This window comes from Anopheles darlingi, chromosome 2 (genome assembly GCF_943734745.1).
Source record: "Anopheles darlingi chromosome 2, idAnoDarlMG_H_01, whole genome shotgun sequence".
Lineage (NCBI taxonomy): Eukaryota > Metazoa > Arthropoda > Insecta > Diptera > Culicidae > Anopheles > Anopheles darlingi.
This window is the reverse complement of record NC_064874.1, coordinates 89,111,902-89,129,401: the sequence shown is the minus strand read 5'-3', so window position 1 is coordinate 89,129,401 and position 17,500 is coordinate 89,111,902. Positions and strand designations below refer to the sequence as shown.

Sequence of the window (17,500 nt, the reverse complement as noted above, 5' to 3'; positions counted from 1 at the left end):
ATGTATCAGCTCGTGATCACTGAGATGGCTCTTCGTGGTGAACGCCTTTGAGCAGACGCGACACACGAATCGCCTTATTGCATCCTCCGATTCGTGCTGCTCCAGATGTTTGCGTAGAAAGCTGGCCTTTACGAATGCCTTGTTGCAGAGTTTACACCGATGCGTCTTGCCCGTGTGCAGTTCCAGGTGTGTTTTAAGCGAGTCTTCCTTCCCAAAGGAACGCGCACAAATGTGACAAGAATGCTGCCGTATACCGGCATGCAGTACCATCTTGTGTACGTTGAGGGACGATTTGCGTGTGAAGGTTTTGGTACAAAGATCACATGGGAAGCGATTCGCCTGCAGAGGGTGCATCGTAGCGTTGTGTTCTTTAAGCAATCGTGCGGTACTGAAGTGACTCTCGCAGATAAGACACTTATGCTCCACCCGCTTTTTGATCAATCGGCAACGTGATCCATCGTTTTCGTGGCTATTGGCTAACCCTTTCTTCAAGCTTGGTCGCCGGTGTGCTTTCAGTTCGTGAGTACTACATCCCTTTTGCGTGCGGAAGTGTTTCTCACAGAACTGGCAGTGATAGCGCGCTGTTCGTTGATCCGTCGATCGATGCACTTCCTCATGCCGAAGCAACAGTTTACGCATCTTGAACATCTTTTGGCAAATCGTACACCGAAATGGGCCACTGTTGCAATCGGTTTCCGGTGCTTCCAAGCTGGGTTCTGGTGGTTCATCGGGAAGCATCGGTTCATACTCTTCGTCAAAGTCTTCGATGAGGCGTTCGGGCCGCACACTGCCGACACTGCTGTGCTCCAGGTGGCTTATAATCTTCGCAATATCTGCCTTGGTCTGCAGCTCCTCGAACGAACGGTGCGCTCGTTCGCGAAAGAGATAAAATTCCTTCAACACAGTCACGCAGTTGGAACAAATTTCGTTACTAATCTGTAGACTGGCCGTTAGCGGCAGCTGGATGAAGGTGGAGTACAGCTCACTCAATTTGACCGTCCCCATCGGTGGCGCATCGCCTATCCGCATCTCCTGCAAGATGTGTTCGGGTAAAAATGCAGCAAGTGTGATCGTCACGCTGTACATCTGCTCCGATTCCGCTAAACAGCACAAGCAGATTCTTTCCATGGTTTCGTCCTTCCATGCGAGGGTGCGGGTAATAAATCCAGCTTCCAGGGTTTCTGCAAGCTACTCTGGCGATTTTCTAAGTTCGTCTATTAATTTCTGCACGGATACGGATGTTCGGAATGTGAGTTGGACCGATTAGTTGCCACCTTTCGGTTTGGTAGCAAAACAAGTTATCCGTAATTTTAATTGCAGGCGATCTGGAAGAGAATTCTAATGTTAACTAAGAATCACGAAAGTTAAAACTTGCCGAATCAGTTCCCTTAGTAGTAACCTTTCGAGTTTCGAGATGCTTACTTTTCCAACGAGAACGACGGCAGGAGTTGTACACTATGTGAAGCTGCTCTTATCACGCCCGAATAAGTCCAAAAATGTTAAAAACTAGCTGAAAAACATGTTAAAATATTACCAATTTTTGGCAACGATTTTTGGACTCAGACGGAAGAAGAAAAATAGGAAGAAGAAAAGGTAAACAAACCATAATACCCTTCGGGAAAGCACGGGCGCCGGAACCTTACAACAGTCGAGACGATGTAGAGTTCTGCACAAAAAACCGTTTTAGGGCCAGTGGCAGCGATTAGTGATAACGCAGATAAATTTAGCTACTTGTCTTCTACGCGATGAATCAGCTAGTTGAATGATTGTGCAATTTTCTTTGGCCCGTACAGGAAGTTTAAAAACAGCCAAATGTTTGGCTCTCTGGAACTTTGTACCAATTTATTAAACTAACGATGCCTCCCGTACTTATGTAGTGCAAATAACACACCTTCCCAGTCTGGTGAACAAAAATCTCCTCCTACTTTACTATTTGTCTAGGATAAACTTGTCAACAATCTGCGTGATCATATCACTGATGCGTATCCGGTACTGTTCGTACTTCTCGTACCCGCGAATGCTGGCCCGCACGAACACGGTCGAGTTGGTTTTACAATCGAAATCGTCCGACACGCTCTCGTCCCACTCGTAACAATCCTGCTCCGGAGGCCAATGGAAGTACATGCAGCTTTCGATTAGCCCGGCCAGATGGTAGTGAGCACAGGACTCGAGAAATACTGTCCGAGGCAGCAACCGTTCTGCCTCCAAGTCGTTAGCTGCTAGGTAGTCTGCCAATTGATTGTAGTACAGATGCTTCCAGCTATCCAACAACGGTTCCCGGAACGTGCTCAGGGTGGATATCATGATCAGGGCCATCACATCGTACGCCGGTGGGGCAATGCGTGAAAATTGAAAGTCCACCAACTTTGCATCGACCGGTTGTCCTAAAAGTGATAAGAATAATTGAGTATGAGCGATTTTTGCCAGAGCGATAAAGAGCTGAGTTTGATTCTTACCCGTCCCGGCTTGTGTGCCGTTCAGCTGTGGCTCGTACTTGAACATGATATTATTGCACCATAGGTCCCCATGATTCAGCACATTTCGAAACACTTTCGATGGCTTGGCGAAATCGTAAATTTTCCGCACCAGCACCGGTATTTGATCGAGAATTTGTTCGAGGTTGTCCGCCTGCCGATACTTGTCGATCCGTTTGGTCAGCTCGCATAGCACCTGTATGCAGTTTTCTAGATTGGTCGTGCGAACGTACGATTCACGGTTAATGTACACGTTCTCCTCGAGCATGTTGGCCGTGCCGTTCCGCGCGAGCCTTCGGCAGGTTTCCGCCAACGGTGTGCCCTCCCGCTCCTCGTAGATGATGGATGTTGCGTGTAGCTTGGCGATTGTGCGCAGGGCTACTTCAATGTGCGACTGATTCAGCAAACTGCTCGCCCGGTCAAGCTTCAGGCTGTAGCCCTGCTGCCGAAGGTCATCGCAAACGATCAGACTGTGCTCTTTCGTAAGCAGGATGCGCGGCATAAATTGTTCGATCCCGTGCGTGTGCCTCAACATCTCCGGCAGCAGCACACTGTACACGTCGATCTCCTTCCGAAAGCAACCCATCTTCTCGATGTACTCCGCCAACTTTGGGTTCGCTTCCGGGAGCAGTTTCATAAAAAAGTGCAGCTTATTGTCGGTCGGCGCAAGGCCATTACTTTGGTCGGACGTTTTGGTCCCATTCACAATCGTCTTACTATCAGCACCAGCAGCACCAGCAATTTCGATGCAGAGCGTTAAGTGATCCGCCATGTACCCTATCGGTTCTTCGCTCATACGTTTCACGCAAAAGCCCAACACTTTGGCCTCGGTACCCGTACTATTTTTCACCACAATCCGCACATCCTCGGCACTAAGAATCTCCGGCGTTGGCACCTCCATCGTGTAGACACCTCAACAACGCAGCACAGTCGGCATAGTCCGCTAAGATGATTGTCTTTGATTGAATAACTTCAGATGATTTTCATCGAAGTCGCCCTTTGCTCACTACACGTTGCGCGTTGTTCCGGACCGCTCGTCGTCTTGGTCGTCGCTGCTCGTTCATGCTTCTCGCCCGCGATTCGCGTGACGTAATCACCAGTTCGTCAACAAAACCTTCCTTCCATCACCAGCACGGTGGACTCTTTCGATGATGAATGACTGCGCTGAAAATTCCCGGCGGCTACGGGCAGGGCCAGCGAGTTTCTTGCACGCGTTGCACCTGATCGACCCTTTAAAACTCGAGAGAAAGTCGCCCCCACTCCAGCGCTCGCGATGCACCACTTTCTGTCGGCCACCACCGTTTCTAATCACTCTATTCGACGATGAGTCTTCGTGGGCGGGTAAGTCCGTATCAGCGATGCACTGGAATCATGTGACGACGGCGACGGAGCGGAATTCCAGGACTGTTTCTCGCAAACTCTAGCGCTAAGACGATGAAGGAGGATTTCACGGCGACAGCTGTTTTTGACGGCACGGCCGCTGCCTGGCAACCGCTGAACGACAGAGACGGAAGATGCCATCGTGCTATCGCATTCGCGCACCGCGTGCGTCACAATTTGCTGACTTCAACGGAAATCATTGTTGCGCCACGGAACAGTACAGCCTGTTTCTACTAATTCCGTTCTTAATCAACTGAATCATCATTAATCGAATATGCCTGCGAAGAGACAGTGCAAAAGAGGGCAACAGTGAAATGCCTTTTTTCACAATTCACTCCAACCGGGGGGAGGATCTAGTGTTCTCGCGAATCATCTCATGCTATGGTGCCGCCGCTTCGCATACACATCATCACGACTGGCACACTAGATAAGGCAATTGGCATAAATCACAATACCAAGCCAGACCAGTTACGAGATCTGGTAAAGAGGAGATCTCGCACTTGAGAATCGCAAGGCGGCACAATTCGTCTGATAATTGAGTTAAACAAACACTTATAAAATGGCCACTAGGACATGGCTGGCTCCAATCGCGAGAGCAAAAGTCAACCCCGACGAACGCCTCCACAGTAGATCGAGCGGTTAGCTTGTAGAACGACGTTGTTAGATTATTCCATGTGATGGATTCCATTCGCGATCTTCTTTCAAACGGTGATTGTGAAAAGATCATCGAGCGTTTCGTGGCTGCGTCGGGGGACGACACAGCTGCCATTAAGATTATCAGCTACGATGCCGAAATTATACCGGGCCATCCGGGCTACATTGGAGATTACTCCTATCTTCGAATCACCTATCAAAGAACTGTAAGTTTAACGGAGGCGATTCTACCATCATTTCCACCAATCACCGGCACTCCGTTCCACTACACAGAAACAGGATCGAATCGAAATGGCGCGATTTTTCGTCAAATCAACTCCACGATACGATGCCGAATTGAGGAAAATGGTTGAAGCCTGTGGAATCTTCAGGAAAGAAGCAGTCTTCTATGACAAACTACACGCCCACTACCAGCGAGATCCGGTCAAGGTGAACAAATGGGCCCCAGATTGCTATCTGGCGCGGAATGAGTTGATTGTTCTCGAAGATCTGTCGCAGACCCGCTACCGAACGATGCCATTTCAAAAACTGTTCCGCGAGCAACATATGCAACTCGTATTCGACCGATTGGCCCAGATGCACGCTTGTGCGATCGAGTTTGAAGTGAACCAGCTCAACGGTCGATCGATTGATGCCGTCTATGGGGAAGAGATTTTGTTTGAAACAACGTTCACGCCTACGAGCGGCTGGTTCGTTGCCGGAATGAAGGTATAAAGCGTTAGCTTCAAAAACCGGAATGGAACTTGCATGACACTCTTCTATATCCTCTACCCCAGGGCATACTTACGGTGGCTCTAGAAAGAAGTCATTATTCCAAGGATCCAACCAAGAGAGCCATCATAGAAGAGCAGATGATGTCGCGGATGGAGCACATTTACGCCCTTTCCAAGCCAACCGACCAGTTCCGCTGTACCGTCGTGCATCGGGATCTGTGGTTTAACAATTTTATGTTTCAACCCGCCCCGAAAGATACTGATTGTGATAACCCGCTCGATTGTCTGCTGATCGACTTCCAGCTGGCCCGCTATTTGCCTCCAGCGGTAGATTTCCAGTGTGCCTTGTACCTGCTGACGGATCGCGCACAACGTGAGCAGCAACGTGAGCGGTTCATCGAGTTTTACTACAATTCTTTCCAGCAGAAGCTAGCCCTGCTGGGTCTGGATGCTGCACTGCTGTTGCCCAGGGCACAATTTGAGGAAACTCTTGCGCATTACCGGCTGGTGGGACTCGTTTGGGCGGGCGTGCTTCACGGATTTGTCAATTTTCCACAAGGAATGATGGACGATCTGCATCAGAGCGATTCGGATACGTACACGCGTATGTCCATGGTAAACAGGGATGATTTCATCCTGAAGTACTACGATTGCGATCGGTTCTATCGTGACCGAATGGACGATGTAGTCAACGAAACTATCGAATATTTATTTAATTTCCACCATTAAGCCTTTCGTATATTCAGTATGTAAATGCATACGAAAATACAGATATTCTAGAGTGCTGCAATGAGGTCACGTATGATACCCGTAATGCGATCACGGTATGCTGCATTATCACGCAGCACCTCCAAGCACATGGCGATCTTGGCTTTCCCGCTGAATGCTTCGTAGCACTCGGTTGAGGAAAAGATACGGTCCACCTTACTTCTCGGTAGCAGTGTCACGTGATTCATCAGGAAGTTCTCAATCAATGAGGACGTGCGATATTTGGTGCAGGATGCTAAGAATACCTCTTTGTTCGGCAGCAGATCCTCGTGAGCCTCATGATTGGCTAGTTCCTCCTTCAGGCGTTGGAAGTAGAAGCTGATCAGATCGGAATAGTGCTGCTTACGGAACTCGCCGGTTGTGGTCAGCGTGATAAGCATGTTTACATCGTATGCCGGCGGTGCGTAGCGTGCGAACTGAAAATCAATAATCAAACACTCGACGGGTTGGCACGCTGTGTCACCATCAGCGTAGCGAAACATTAGATTGCTTGCCCACAGATCGCCGTGGCAAGCAACGTTCTTATATTCACTAGATGGCTTCACTAGCTCGTAGATTTGTTCGACGAATGGTGGAAGTCGGTCCAGAATGGAGAGTAGCTGGGGATTGTCCCGCTCGGTTACCTTCACAAGCTCCAGCAACACTTCGATGGCATTGTTCAGCTCTTCTACACGAGGATTGTTTTCGGTACGCTTCCAGGCATTTTCCTCCAATACACCGGGAGACAACTGGAGCAAGCTATGGCCTGTTTTCGCTTCCAGCAATAGAGAGGCGGAGTGAAACTTGGCCAGTGCAATTAGAGCACACTGCAAGTGCTGACGATCAAAGATACCCATCGAATCGCTGGCGATGCTGGTAAAGCCTTGCGTTTGCAAGTTCTCGAGCACGAGCGTAAAGTTGGCCTTGGTTTCGACATAGTAGCAACGGGGAGCAAACCGAGAAAACTCATCCATTTGTGGGAGCAGCTCGCGGTACATGCCCGCCTCCTTTTTTGCCGTCCCTATCGACTGCAAGTACTGCTGAAGCGTCGGAATCTTCGTCGACGATGTTTTTAGAAAAAGCGGCACCACAATATCCGATATCATAATCCACGGTGCGATATGATGATCGAGTGGGGGGTTTTTCAAGATGAGCTCCAGAATAAAGTGCTCCCCTAAGTATCCGGCACGATTTTTAGAGAATGGTCGTATGCGTGGTTCGAAGTCTGAGGAGACTCGATTCGGAAACTGCCGCGTTATATCGGGGGCACTGCTGCATTGTCTAACAATATCACACAACTGTTCCTGAGTGATGCCTGCTGCTCCAAAATCCAAGCACACGGTGGGCTCCAAGTTGGCGTCCATAGCAACGAAAGTTCAAACGAGTACTGGTTGATCTTGAAGATGGTATGAGGGAGGGGGGGAGACGGTTGCATCGAAGTATTGGTGTTAATTGAAAGGCGCGCTGGCGCCACAGCCCCAATCGCGTAGGGGGGCGGTTAAGTACGCACAAACACGCTATGATTGGGGGGTGGTCTTGGGTTGAGTTGTGTGTGCGTGTGTGCGTGTGTGCATTCAAATAAGAATTGATAAGCAGGAAGTAAGCTCACATTCTGCGGATTGCCGTTGTTGACAGTAATTTAAGCTTTTAATAGCACCTTCGTGTGGTTAGCAGTCTGGAATACTAGCCCATAGATTCTTTTCTAATCCCACGCATCACAATTGGATGCTGACGATAACGTGCATCATAAATAAGAATCACAATAGCCGCTGTTCATCAGCCCGTTTGCAAGTTGACCGTTGCAAGGGCGATAGTCGCAAGAGAAAGCTTGAACGAAGCAAGTAGGCTGTACTGAACTGTGTGAAAAATGTGGCGATCCAAATTTACGACCGAAATATTACAGCAAATCGTGATCGATTCCAACAACACCGATCCTCAGGTAACGAAAGATGTAACCATCCGCTCCTGGTCCATTGAACCGTTCAGTAAAACAAGAGTCGGATTTCTGGGGGATCATCACTCGTTGGAAATAATATATCATTGCCTGGAAAGTGATTGGAAAGAACGGGAGAAAAAGGATCGATTTTTCGTAAAATCACTTCCGACCTCGATGCCAAGCTTCACTAACTATCTGAAGGAGACGCACACATCTATCAAGGAAATTGCCATCTACCGTCATCTTATGCCATTGCTCCTTGGCCTTAGCAACAGACGGTTTGCTCCAAGATGCTACTATCTTCAGGATGAGGATGGTCTGTTGGTTATGGAAGACTTATCCTTGCAGAATTTTCGAGTCAAAAGCGGAACATTCGATCTGGCACACCTGGAGCAGGCACTGCAGTCGTTGGCCAGTTTGCATGCAGCCTCGATTCGATTGGAAACACTACAGGGACGAACGGTTGCCGAACAATTTCCCGAATTGATTGCCGAAAACGCATGGCTCCATCGCGAAGGTTACCCACGTGTTGCCGAACTAGAAGACAACATATTGTGCCTGGTGGCGTACGCACGGGAACTGTATGGCGACGAACGTGAACGATGCCAACGTCTCCTCGAACGGCTCCCCCGGGTGATGCGACAAATGTACGATTTGGTGCAACCGTCCAAAACATATCGTAACGTGTTCAGCCATGCAGATCTGTGGAACAACAACATCTTGTTCCGTTACCTGTCGCACGAAGATGACACCGGTGGCATTAGCAAAGGACGTCCGTTCGGAACAGGATCAGCAGCAGCAGCAGCAGCAGAAGCGCCCAGCAGCGAATCGCAACCAGTCGATTGCGTTCTGGTCGATTTTCAGTTGTCAAGATTCGTTCCACCGGCGTATGATTTCAATATGCTTGTCACACTAACCACGGCTGGCCATCGCACCTTTCTACGCAAACACTGGCACCATCTGCAGGAAACATACTACAAATCCTTAAAATTACAATTGAACCAACATAACGCGAGCGACACTTCTGCATGCTCGGGGATCGAGCATATCCCTTCTTTCGACGAGTTCAAGGCATCCTGCGAGCATTATCGTAAAGCTGGTGCGCTGGATAGCTTCATCATCAATTACATGGTACTCCTTCCAGCCGGTTGTTTGGATGAAACGTTCGCATCACCCGATCTATACGATGCATTCCGTGGAGAAACAAAGTGTGCCAAGATGCTACAGCTGCTGCGATCACACACAAAGTATCGTAATACAATGAAAGATATTGTTGATAATATTATTGAAACTTTTCAAATTTAAAGGGTCTTAAGTCGTTGGACAAACAAACATTTGCGTTTAACCGTATATCTACATTCTATTATAAAGAACCTGCTTTACACACTCGGACATTTGATTTCAGTAGGATACATTTCTGTTCAAAAACATATATCAATCGGTTCGTCAAAAAGTTCTCTCAATTTTGAATCAACTTTCCCACCGGTGGTACAACTAGTGGCAGCATAGGTTTTCTTTGCACGATTTACCACGGCCAGGGCAGCCTTACGCGATTGAATTTTTTCGTTCAAAAGAGCACGATTCCGTTGTCGACCCGTTGCCGTTGCTTCGGTGTCTTCATCTCCTTGAACCTCCTCCGTGTCATCCTTATCCGATGAGCCACTGTCCGATTCACTTTCCTTACGGTTTCTGCCATCACCAGCACCGCCGTTCTGCATGGGACGCTCCGAATGTACGCCGTCATTGTCCTTCCCACTCTTCTCCTCGCTAACAATCAACGATCGGAGGAAGTCCTTACACAACAAGCTTACCGGGGCCATCGTATGAGAAGACGAGGAAACTATCTGTAAATCGAGAAGAGTCGTAGATAAGAGTATTAGGATGGAATGTCTGCATCTGACAGGTGACAGATTTAGCTGCCGTGAGGTACTAATTTTATTTTATGCCCAATAAATAACAGATGTAAAAATATCCAAAAAAGTTATTTCATTCGTTCAAGTCTTTGTTTTTTCAAGCCAATATTTGTGTTTTTAGTCATGCGAAGCAAAGCACGTTGGGCTGTTGGTCCGTACAGCAAGCAGGTAGTAACCAACCAACCAAACGGTCATCTCTATCGGCAACAGCTGTTGTTGCTCTTCGCCATCATCGAAGCAACATACCGAATGTCGGTCGGTCGGCGTCGCTAGATGGGGGATGCCGGATGCTCACAATGCGCACTCGTGAACCTCCTCAACCGTACGTACCAAGCGTAGACTTCGCGATGCCGAGCGGGACTATAAAAGCGCGAGTTCGAATCGTGATGGATGATCAATCGCTTGAGTGTAGTCCATCAGTTAGTGTATCAGGAGAGATTGCCAAGAACGTTCAACGAACGATCCTTCCATTCCGAAACGTGAGTTGTTGCATGACTCGTGCCGTGACCGTTTTTTATAGGAAATTCCGTTTCACTCGTTTTGCTCTTCTACGAGTGACCTTTAACATTAGAATTTTTTGATTGTGTATGTGTAAATGGCGATTCATTACAAGTGGCCCGCTTTAAATTTGAATTTTACTGGGGCTGACCAATAGTACCGCCTGTAACGTGTTATCTTCATTGTGCCGATTAGTAAATAAAACAACCTGTTTCAGGTCAACAGGCAGTGGCCATCACCCTACCACGAGAGATGTATGTTTTCGGACTGCTCATTTCGCTCTTGATAGCGATTTGCACCATCGGGAGCACTACCGTGCGTGGATGGCCCGTCACTAACCCGGAGGTAGTAGACAGTCTTATCTTTGCCGATCCAGAAGAGGTAAGTAATGGCATCGGAAGAAAACATAATAGATCAAGTGAAACAGTGTGATCCAAGCGAGAGTCCATAAATTAGGCAATTTTTGTAATCTAAACAGTATTCCAAACAGTGTTACTGGAACTTTACTGTCCTCTAACATAAGCTTCATGCCCGTGCCCCTTGGAATCAAATGGAACTCGGTGATGGTGATTTGCATGAACAATCACGCGAGCGCAGAAGAGATCGATACTAGTACTCTCTTTTACAACCTGCCACAAACATACATATCGGTTCAAATCAAATGCAGACCTCTCGTCACTCCACAACATCTCCCCCCCCACTCAAACCCCCTCTGTTCCTGATGTTTTTTCTTTGCTCGTTTTCTAGGCAGCTCAATCGATGCGGGAAATACCTCAGTGGCACTGCTTGCGGTACTTCAAGCATGACATTCACCTGATGCGACGCTGCCGCAACTATCGGATGCACATGCTGCGTCGTCCCAACGATATGATGTAAAGACAGAACGAGAGGAGTGGGGGCCGTCTGCCAGGAAGGACAAAAGGCCAAATTCGTATATTACTCATCGACGTCACGTTTTTCCCTATCCCTCTACCTTTCCTCTCTCGCGAATGGTTAAAATGTAGAGTACAAAATGGAACCGAGTTAATTAAGGAACTACAAAGTTCCTCGTACTCTTTCGCTTCGAATTTAGGTTTGACATCGTTAACCGGCTGGGTAACGAAATAACGAAGACAGTGGAAAACCATGGTATGGCACTTTGTGTGGACTAATACCAGAACCAATCATTCATTCTATATGCGCTAGAAAGTGAGGCATCTTTCATTTCATATTCTGTTTGATCCCGCTTTTCTGTTCAGATTGAATTCATGAGTTCTCTATGAGTAGCTAAGTAGCTGAGTATGCCATAAACGTATCGTAATCGAATTGAACTAGAAAATCAAAACCTATTATATGCCAGCGTTTGATGACTTATCGTTTGTTGTTGGTAGAAGGCATAAGGGAGGGGGAGTGATGAAAGTAGCCCAGTAATCAGTCACAGTAATAAGCTGTTCTATAATAAAATCGAGTCAAACGTGTAGCACACAGAATCGTGTTCTTTCTGTTTCGTACTTACCTCTTTCACTGCACTTTTGCCAGGCGTTCCGATCGTTAAGCCGGAACGAACATTCGTTTGTACGTTACTACCGGTGGACTGTTTTGCTAGCATGGCAGCAAAAGGTGTGTTTGGCCCCAGTACCGCTTCATTCATGCACATCACTGGACCAAGCGATTCCTCATCGTGATCAGATACTAGATGCAGCAACTCCTAGAATGAAAATGACATGGATAATGCTCACAATCGTGATCACTGGCTTCCTGTGATCGCTAAATACCTGTTTTTCATTGAGGAAAAATAGCTGCGACGTTGCCTGCCAATCGACGTTTAATGATTGAGAACGTGGGTAGCGCCGCGGTATCCAGACGGCTCCGTACACCTTCGGTAAACGTTCCCGATGGTACAATGGCATAGGGATGTTCGGCAGAAACACGTACACTGCCAAGATAGAGGAAACATTAAAATCTATATATATAAAAATCTCGTGTCACATTTTTTTGTGTCCAAACTCCTCCGAAACGGCTGAACCGATTCAAACCAAACTTTGTGTGTATCTTCTGTAGGTATCAGAATCGGATGTAAACTATATTTCATTCCCATTACTTAAGTTATTCAAAAAATAGAAAAATTATTTTCCGTAACTTTCTGTTAACCTTTGATTTGATATTTTTCTTAGATTTTTCATACAAAAAAACTAATACTCTCACATTTTCATAGCCCTAGCTCAAACAGTTATTTTTTAATGATTTTTTGAAAATCCACTAAATCACCGAATAGTAGTTGCAATACTGAGCGCCAGGGAGCGTTGACAGCGCGAATTAATTTAATTGATGAGAATTTTATCCTAGAAGGCTTAGTTGAAACCGGTTTAAGCATACTGGGGCAATATGCACAATTCGAATTTTCGAAATTTCATCAAAGATAAAAAAATTATGTATAAAAATTCAAAATATGCACACACACATTACTAACACCTCATTAACATTTCCATGAGGGCTTTTGCGCGGGGTCCTAACTCCAGGTGGTAGCATTAGGAGCTCAACACAGTTATGGGAGAAATGAGCCGTTATGGGATGTATGTTCCGAAGAGGGACACCGGCCGATCCGGGGTGTAAAAGGGCAGGGTATTTGCGAATAAAGGGCAATCTGAACAGAAAATTCCTCTTTTCGGTTAAATTCTTTGCGACGCCAAAAGTCTTCTAAAAACGAGGTGACTCCCTTCCGAAGGCATAGCACCCAAATCTCAAAGAAAAGAAATCTGAGCTCGAGCCCTGCCGATCCTTTGCGCACAAAACAGAAGCGTTTCAGCCAAGTATTAAATGCTGATGATAGTTTAGTAATTCTCCTCGCTGGCCAATCCATGAAATTTAAAAATAAGCTCAGAACCATGGTTGGTGTTCATGTAACCAATGTAAAATCCTCAGCAAATATTAACAACAATCATCACACACAAAGCAACAACTCAAAAAACATCTAATTTCAAATAACCATCCTCTTTTAAGCGTAGCGACGCACGCTGGGTCATGCTAGTAAAGTATATAACAAAATTATAACACGCAGTGCACTTACATTCGTTGTTGTCCGTGAATGTAGCAATTAGATTTGTAAAAGGATCTAACGCTATGCGTTCGATGGAGAGCGCCACCGATACCTGGAGCTTGAGCGACAGCAGATTCCATACCATTAAGCGGTTTTCGGTGCTAACGATCACGAGATGCGAGTACGGTCCATTGCAAAACAATACATTGCGTATCTGTGCTGCAGTTTTCACTGGAACAGCGATATCCTTTCCGCCATTTTCGCTGCTGGTGCCTTTCTGAGAAACTTGCTTTTGCACGTCCCGGGCATTGATGGCAAATACATGTCTCAATCCACCGGACCGGAACGGGCATTTGGAGCGCTCAACGTTGTGTACCTTTTGCAGGGCGCGATACCGGCTGCCTGTGCTTAACCCTCCAATAAGTCCATACAGTTGCCTTTCGGCCTTCCGGGATGTCCGGCTAGCGGCAAGCAATTTCTCTTCGATTCGTCGCTTCATGTTGCTGCTCGTTTTGCAGCCGATTCCAAACGAGTTAAAAAGGCTGGCTTTTTTGAAGATATTCAAGAGGCTACTGGCCTGGATTTTTTGAAAAATGATGCTTTTCTGCGTTTCCGTTATATCGTCTCGTGCACCATCCTCCACCTCCTTTCGCGCAGAAAGCATACGAGAGGATCCCATCTTACGACGTTTGTCGGTTACATTCCGAACGATGGAACTGTCCGTTTTACCCTGCATTATCTCGATCATCTCGGCAATGATCTTACGGCGTGCCTCTTCGTAGCGGCTGCTGGATTGCTTTTTGGGGGTTGTCTTTCTCTCCGGAATCGTCACCACGACACGATTCACACACCCATCGAAACCACCCGGTGCGGAAAGAGCACACTTGAGTTTTAGTGTGTCCGTATTCCAAGCGCACAGGACGTTCCCAAAACCTGCCGCTAGCAGCGAACAATCCTGTGAGAATGATATCGATCGAACGGGTAGGTTTCGGTACTGCACCAGACCAGTGCATGACCACACGAGTTTATCGGTGCCGCCCGTCTGTTGAACCTCTTCTACCGACCACAGTTTGATACGGTTATCCCGCAATCCAGCCGATGCACATTGCACATCTCGTTCGCGCACGTGATTAGAGAACTCCAGACCACACACACCTCCCAGGTGGACATTTTCGACGCTTGTGTTTAGCGAGTAGGTTTGTCGCGATTCATCGTACTTCCAGAACTTGAGTCGAGTTTCCGTGGAGCTGTGATAGTCGGTCCAGTGTTCCACTGTGGCCAGCCAGTGCGCATTAACTGCCACGTTCGTCACGACAGTGTTGTGTATTATGGACCGATCTTCATTCGTATTGTAGTTACGCAGCGTAATGTCCAGCGTGTACAGCAGACTGTTGGTGTAGGTTGAAAAGAACTGAATGCATCCCACTCTTCCGTTCAGTACGATTGCCTGTGTACGCGGGTTCGTCCGCAGGCCTATGGGGAACAGGGCTGCCCCAGGTACGTCATTCGATATCTTTGAGAAACTCTGTACTGTTGCGATCGGTTTGTGGAAAGCGTTCAACACTCGGATGCTGTTGTCGGACGTGCAGAGAGCAATCTTGAGATTTTCCGGTCCAACTGCAACATGCGCTATGCTATCAGTGACACGCGGTACCAGATCTGCCTTCTCGTGTTGTCCAATCTTCCACTTGACCAGTACACGCTCCGAGCCGCCGGAATAGAAGTGGGTTCCGCTGCCAGTAAATGCCAAACACTGCACAGCATGCGGATGCCAGTGATACTGTTCGTACACGGGCGATCTAGTGACCAGGAAGTCACGGTACAGTGTTATACGACCCAGCATATCACCAACGGCAACGATGGGCTCCGTTGGATGACAGGTCACCAGCACCGGCTTCACTCGGCCAACGTGTGGTCGAGTGCTGAAGAAAGGTTGCGGCTTTAAAGTAACCCAGTTCCAGTGAAACTCGCCAACGTAAGCGAAAAAGTTTAATCCAACTCCTCCGGGGGCAATTAGCACTTTCAGATATTGTCCTTTGTTTGATGCGACCGAGTTATCGGCTTGATCCTTTTTATCGTGAATCGCGAGGTACACCAGTTGGAGTACTTTGCGCGTCCGCGGACAGTACTGTGCCACCACTGTTCGGTCCATCCGACCGTGTAGCAAAAAAGTGAAACCACCGTACCCGTCGTACATGATGTGGAAGGATTCGACGCATATCCCGTTCCTTAGTTGAACCTCGTACTTTTCGTGCAGCACTCCAGATCCTACTTTCCAGCACAAAATCAGTGCATCGCTGGTACAGCCGTAAATGTATTTGCTCTCGTTCTGGTCAACACACAACCCGACCAGCTGCCCAGCGGTAACGTTGTTCTCGTAGTTCCGAACGAATTCGCCCGTGTTGGCGCTGAACGCGAGGATCGCTTTTTCGTTGATGACGAACAGTAGACTGGGGAAGAAACTGGAATGAAATACCGCTCCTTCAACGGGACCCGGTCGGTGATACTTACTTTCCATCGGCGGAAAATAGCGGTGGGTGGCTCACGATCGATCCGCCGGCTACCCGCCGGATGCGGAACCCATCGTTCGGGGCTTCTTCCATTTTATGGTCCATCTGCTTCCCGTTGGATTCTCGATTAACACTTTTGGTCACTTCCAAACACATTACAGAGCAAACCGGGCTATTTTCCGGTGGAAATCTTTGGAAAAGCACACGCGAGAGTCTCCGGAAATAAACCGCGTGTTGGCCCGAAATGTAAACACGGCATCGAGTGACAGCCGCTGTCAGAGCGGGTGTCTTGGCTAAAAAAAGGTGTCTTGGATGAGCCGATCTGGCGGGAACGGTCCGGTTACTTAAAAGTCGGTGAAAGTCGGTGCGCCGAGAACTGATCGTGCTTGTTCTTTGTTCCAACCGGCCGCTGGGTTCGTCGCTTAAGTCTTTACCCTCTTATCATCGCGATCAGGAAGAGCTGCATAAACCAGTTCTCGAGTGAATACAAGTGCGAGGGATAAAGAGCGAAAGGTAAGGCAACACGTAATTATGTTTCTAGAATGGTGATGTGCTAGACGCACATGGCTCAGAACAAAAGGATGCTGACGAAAGTGAAAAATGTTCTTCTGAAATAAGTTGTAACTTGTGGTAGAAACGTGTTCGTGAATGTTAGTGCGGTAGATGAGCAAGAATAGCATTAGTCTCTGCCCTTATCATATGTGTTCTTATGTTCCACCAGTCGCACCAGTTTTGAGACAAATAGCGGACGGTCCAGTGATTGCCCTGAGTTGGTGTCGCGCAGCAGTTTGTATGCTGCGAGAACAAATAACGGGTCTTTAAGCACAATATAATGAAACATTTTTACATATTTTATTACAGCTGATGTGGGCTAGTCTAGGTGTGAAGTGGGGAGACCGTTTTCTAGAATAGATTTCTCGCCGATTGCACCGAATTAGCATTAGCGTAGATTGAGCTACCCTATCGGGTCGGAAGACAGCATATCATCTGTGGTACCGTGCAGTAGATCCAAAATTAATTCCACTTCCGTCCCGAAACCCCGTTAATGAATTAACATTTAAACCCTCCCAGGCCGAGCCATCCTCCCATTCTCTTTAATCTTTTTTTTGTATTCTAATTGTTTTCCTGCTCTTGCTTAGCCTTTTAAATAGGCCGATTATGTGGCACTTGCGGATCGCGGATGGAGTCTCGTTCTTAAGATACCTCTCCAGATGTCCTACAGCGAAGAGTGCCGCAAACCTGATTTTTGTCTTATACACCCTCTTTCCCTCCTTTCTCTTGCCTCTTGCTTTCTTGAGAAGCACGAGTGATGCTGCTGCTGCTTTGCGGCGGCGGCTTCGGCGCCATAGGTGAACGGTAATAAGTGCGAAAAGAAAGAAAGCAGAATGAATATCCCGCGGCGTTTCTCTCTTTTTCTCGTTTGCGCGAACTCGTTGAGAAGTCGCGGAGTCGCGAAGAGTTGTTACCGGGATTTTATTTCCGTTTTGTTTGTTTTATTGCTTATAGTGTCTCTCTTTCTCCCCATCTCCAATTTCATCTTCATCTCTTCCTGGAACAGCACTCCTATCTGTGTATATCTGGACAATCCCGAACGATGTCCCAATTCACGTCTGAATGGCTCGTGAAACTGGGGTTTCTGGCGATGATTGTAGCTACGAT

The 17,500-nt window shown here is 47.4% G+C and overlaps 8 protein-coding genes across 12 annotated transcripts in view; 4 read left to right on the top strand and 4 right to left on the bottom strand.

Annotated features, from left to right (window-relative positions):
* LOC125949575 (zinc finger protein 568-like) overlaps positions 1-1,321 on the bottom strand; it is a 1,877-nt gene extending 556 nt beyond the window's left edge. Inside the window, exon 1 of the mRNA XM_049676715.1 lies at positions 1-1,321. This exon is cut by the window's left edge and continues 556 nt beyond it. Coding sequence (XP_049532672.1) covers positions 1-1,128 — 1,128 coding nt within the window. The 5' untranslated portion in view covers positions 1,129-1,321.
* Positions 1-7,347, bottom strand: part of LOC125959614 (uncharacterized) — a 10,525-nt gene extending 3,178 nt beyond the window's left edge. The window contains exons 1-4 of the mRNA XM_049692440.1: positions 6,000-7,347; positions 2,457-3,386; positions 1,957-2,384; positions 1-1,032 (exon numbers count right to left, since the gene is read on the bottom strand). The exon at positions 1-1,032 is cut by the window's left edge and continues 27 nt beyond it. Of these exons, the coding sequence (XP_049548397.1) occupies positions 1-1,032; positions 1,957-2,384; positions 2,457-3,386; positions 6,000-7,332 (3,723 nt within the window). The 5' untranslated portion in view covers positions 7,333-7,347. The remainder of the gene's footprint in view (positions 1,033-1,956; positions 2,385-2,456; positions 3,387-5,999) is intronic.
* On the bottom strand, positions 1,791-4,418 carry LOC125949576 (uncharacterized). The gene is made up of 2 exons (XM_049676716.1): positions 2,457-4,418; positions 1,791-2,384 (listed from the first exon to the last, which is right to left on the bottom strand). Exons 1-2 carry the CDS (start codon positions 3,373-3,375, stop codon positions 1,930-1,932), a joined length of 1,374 nt encoding a protein of 457 aa, XP_049532673.1. The 5' UTR covers positions 3,376-4,418; the 3' UTR covers positions 1,791-1,929.
* Positions 4,477-6,096, top strand: LOC125949578 (uncharacterized). The gene is made up of 3 exons (XM_049676720.1): positions 4,477-4,714; positions 4,782-5,216; positions 5,285-6,096. Exons 1-3 carry the CDS (start codon positions 4,532-4,534, stop codon positions 5,948-5,950), a joined length of 1,284 nt encoding a protein of 427 aa, XP_049532677.1. The 5' UTR covers positions 4,477-4,531; the 3' UTR covers positions 5,951-6,096.
* Positions 7,348-7,738: 391 nt separating the features above from the next.
* On the top strand, positions 7,739-9,342 carry LOC125951838 (uncharacterized). The gene has a single exon (XM_049680911.1). The coding sequence runs from the start codon at positions 7,836-7,838 to the stop codon at positions 9,207-9,209; it is 1,374 nt and encodes a 457-aa protein (XP_049536868.1). The 5' UTR covers positions 7,739-7,835; the 3' UTR covers positions 9,210-9,342.
* On the bottom strand, positions 9,173-16,086 carry LOC125951837 (uncharacterized). Its single transcript, XM_049680910.1, has 5 exons — positions 15,843-16,086; positions 13,362-15,781; positions 12,070-12,230; positions 11,811-12,002; positions 9,173-9,748 (listed from the first exon to the last, which is right to left on the bottom strand). Exons 1-5 carry the CDS (start codon positions 15,995-15,997, stop codon positions 9,326-9,328), a joined length of 3,351 nt encoding a protein of 1,116 aa, XP_049536867.1. The 5' UTR covers positions 15,998-16,086; the 3' UTR covers positions 9,173-9,325.
* Positions 10,145-11,802, top strand: LOC125951839 (uncharacterized). 4 transcript variants are annotated; one of them, XM_049680913.1, is made up of 3 exons: positions 10,145-10,296; positions 10,533-10,696; positions 11,063-11,802. In XM_049680913.1, the coding sequence occupies exons 2-3, from the start codon at positions 10,568-10,570 to the stop codon at positions 11,189-11,191; spliced, it is 258 nt and encodes an 85-aa protein (XP_049536870.1). In that variant the 5' UTR covers positions 10,145-10,296; positions 10,533-10,567; the 3' UTR covers positions 11,192-11,802. The 4 variants fall into 4 exon arrangements, with proteins under 4 accessions (XP_049536870.1, XP_049536871.1, XP_049536872.1 ...); XM_049680914.1 differs by having other exon boundaries at positions 10,230-10,296; positions 10,541-10,696; XM_049680915.1 differs by lacking the exon at positions 10,145-10,296 and adding an exon at positions 10,321-10,402.
* Positions 16,087-16,245: 159 nt separating the features above from the next.
* LOC125959111 (uncharacterized) overlaps positions 16,246-17,500 on the top strand; it is a 2,484-nt gene continuing 1,229 nt past the window's right edge. Inside the window, exons 1-2 of one of the 2 annotated variants that reach the window (XM_049691897.1) lie at positions 16,246-16,354; positions 17,400-17,500. The exon at positions 17,400-17,500 is cut by the window's right edge and continues 825 nt beyond it. In XM_049691897.1, coding sequence (XP_049547854.1) covers positions 17,436-17,500 — 65 coding nt within the window. In that variant the 5' untranslated portion in view covers positions 16,246-16,354; positions 17,400-17,435. Of the gene's footprint in view, positions 16,355-16,715 lie in introns of those variants that run through there. The other variant, XM_049691898.1, reaches the window with a different exon arrangement.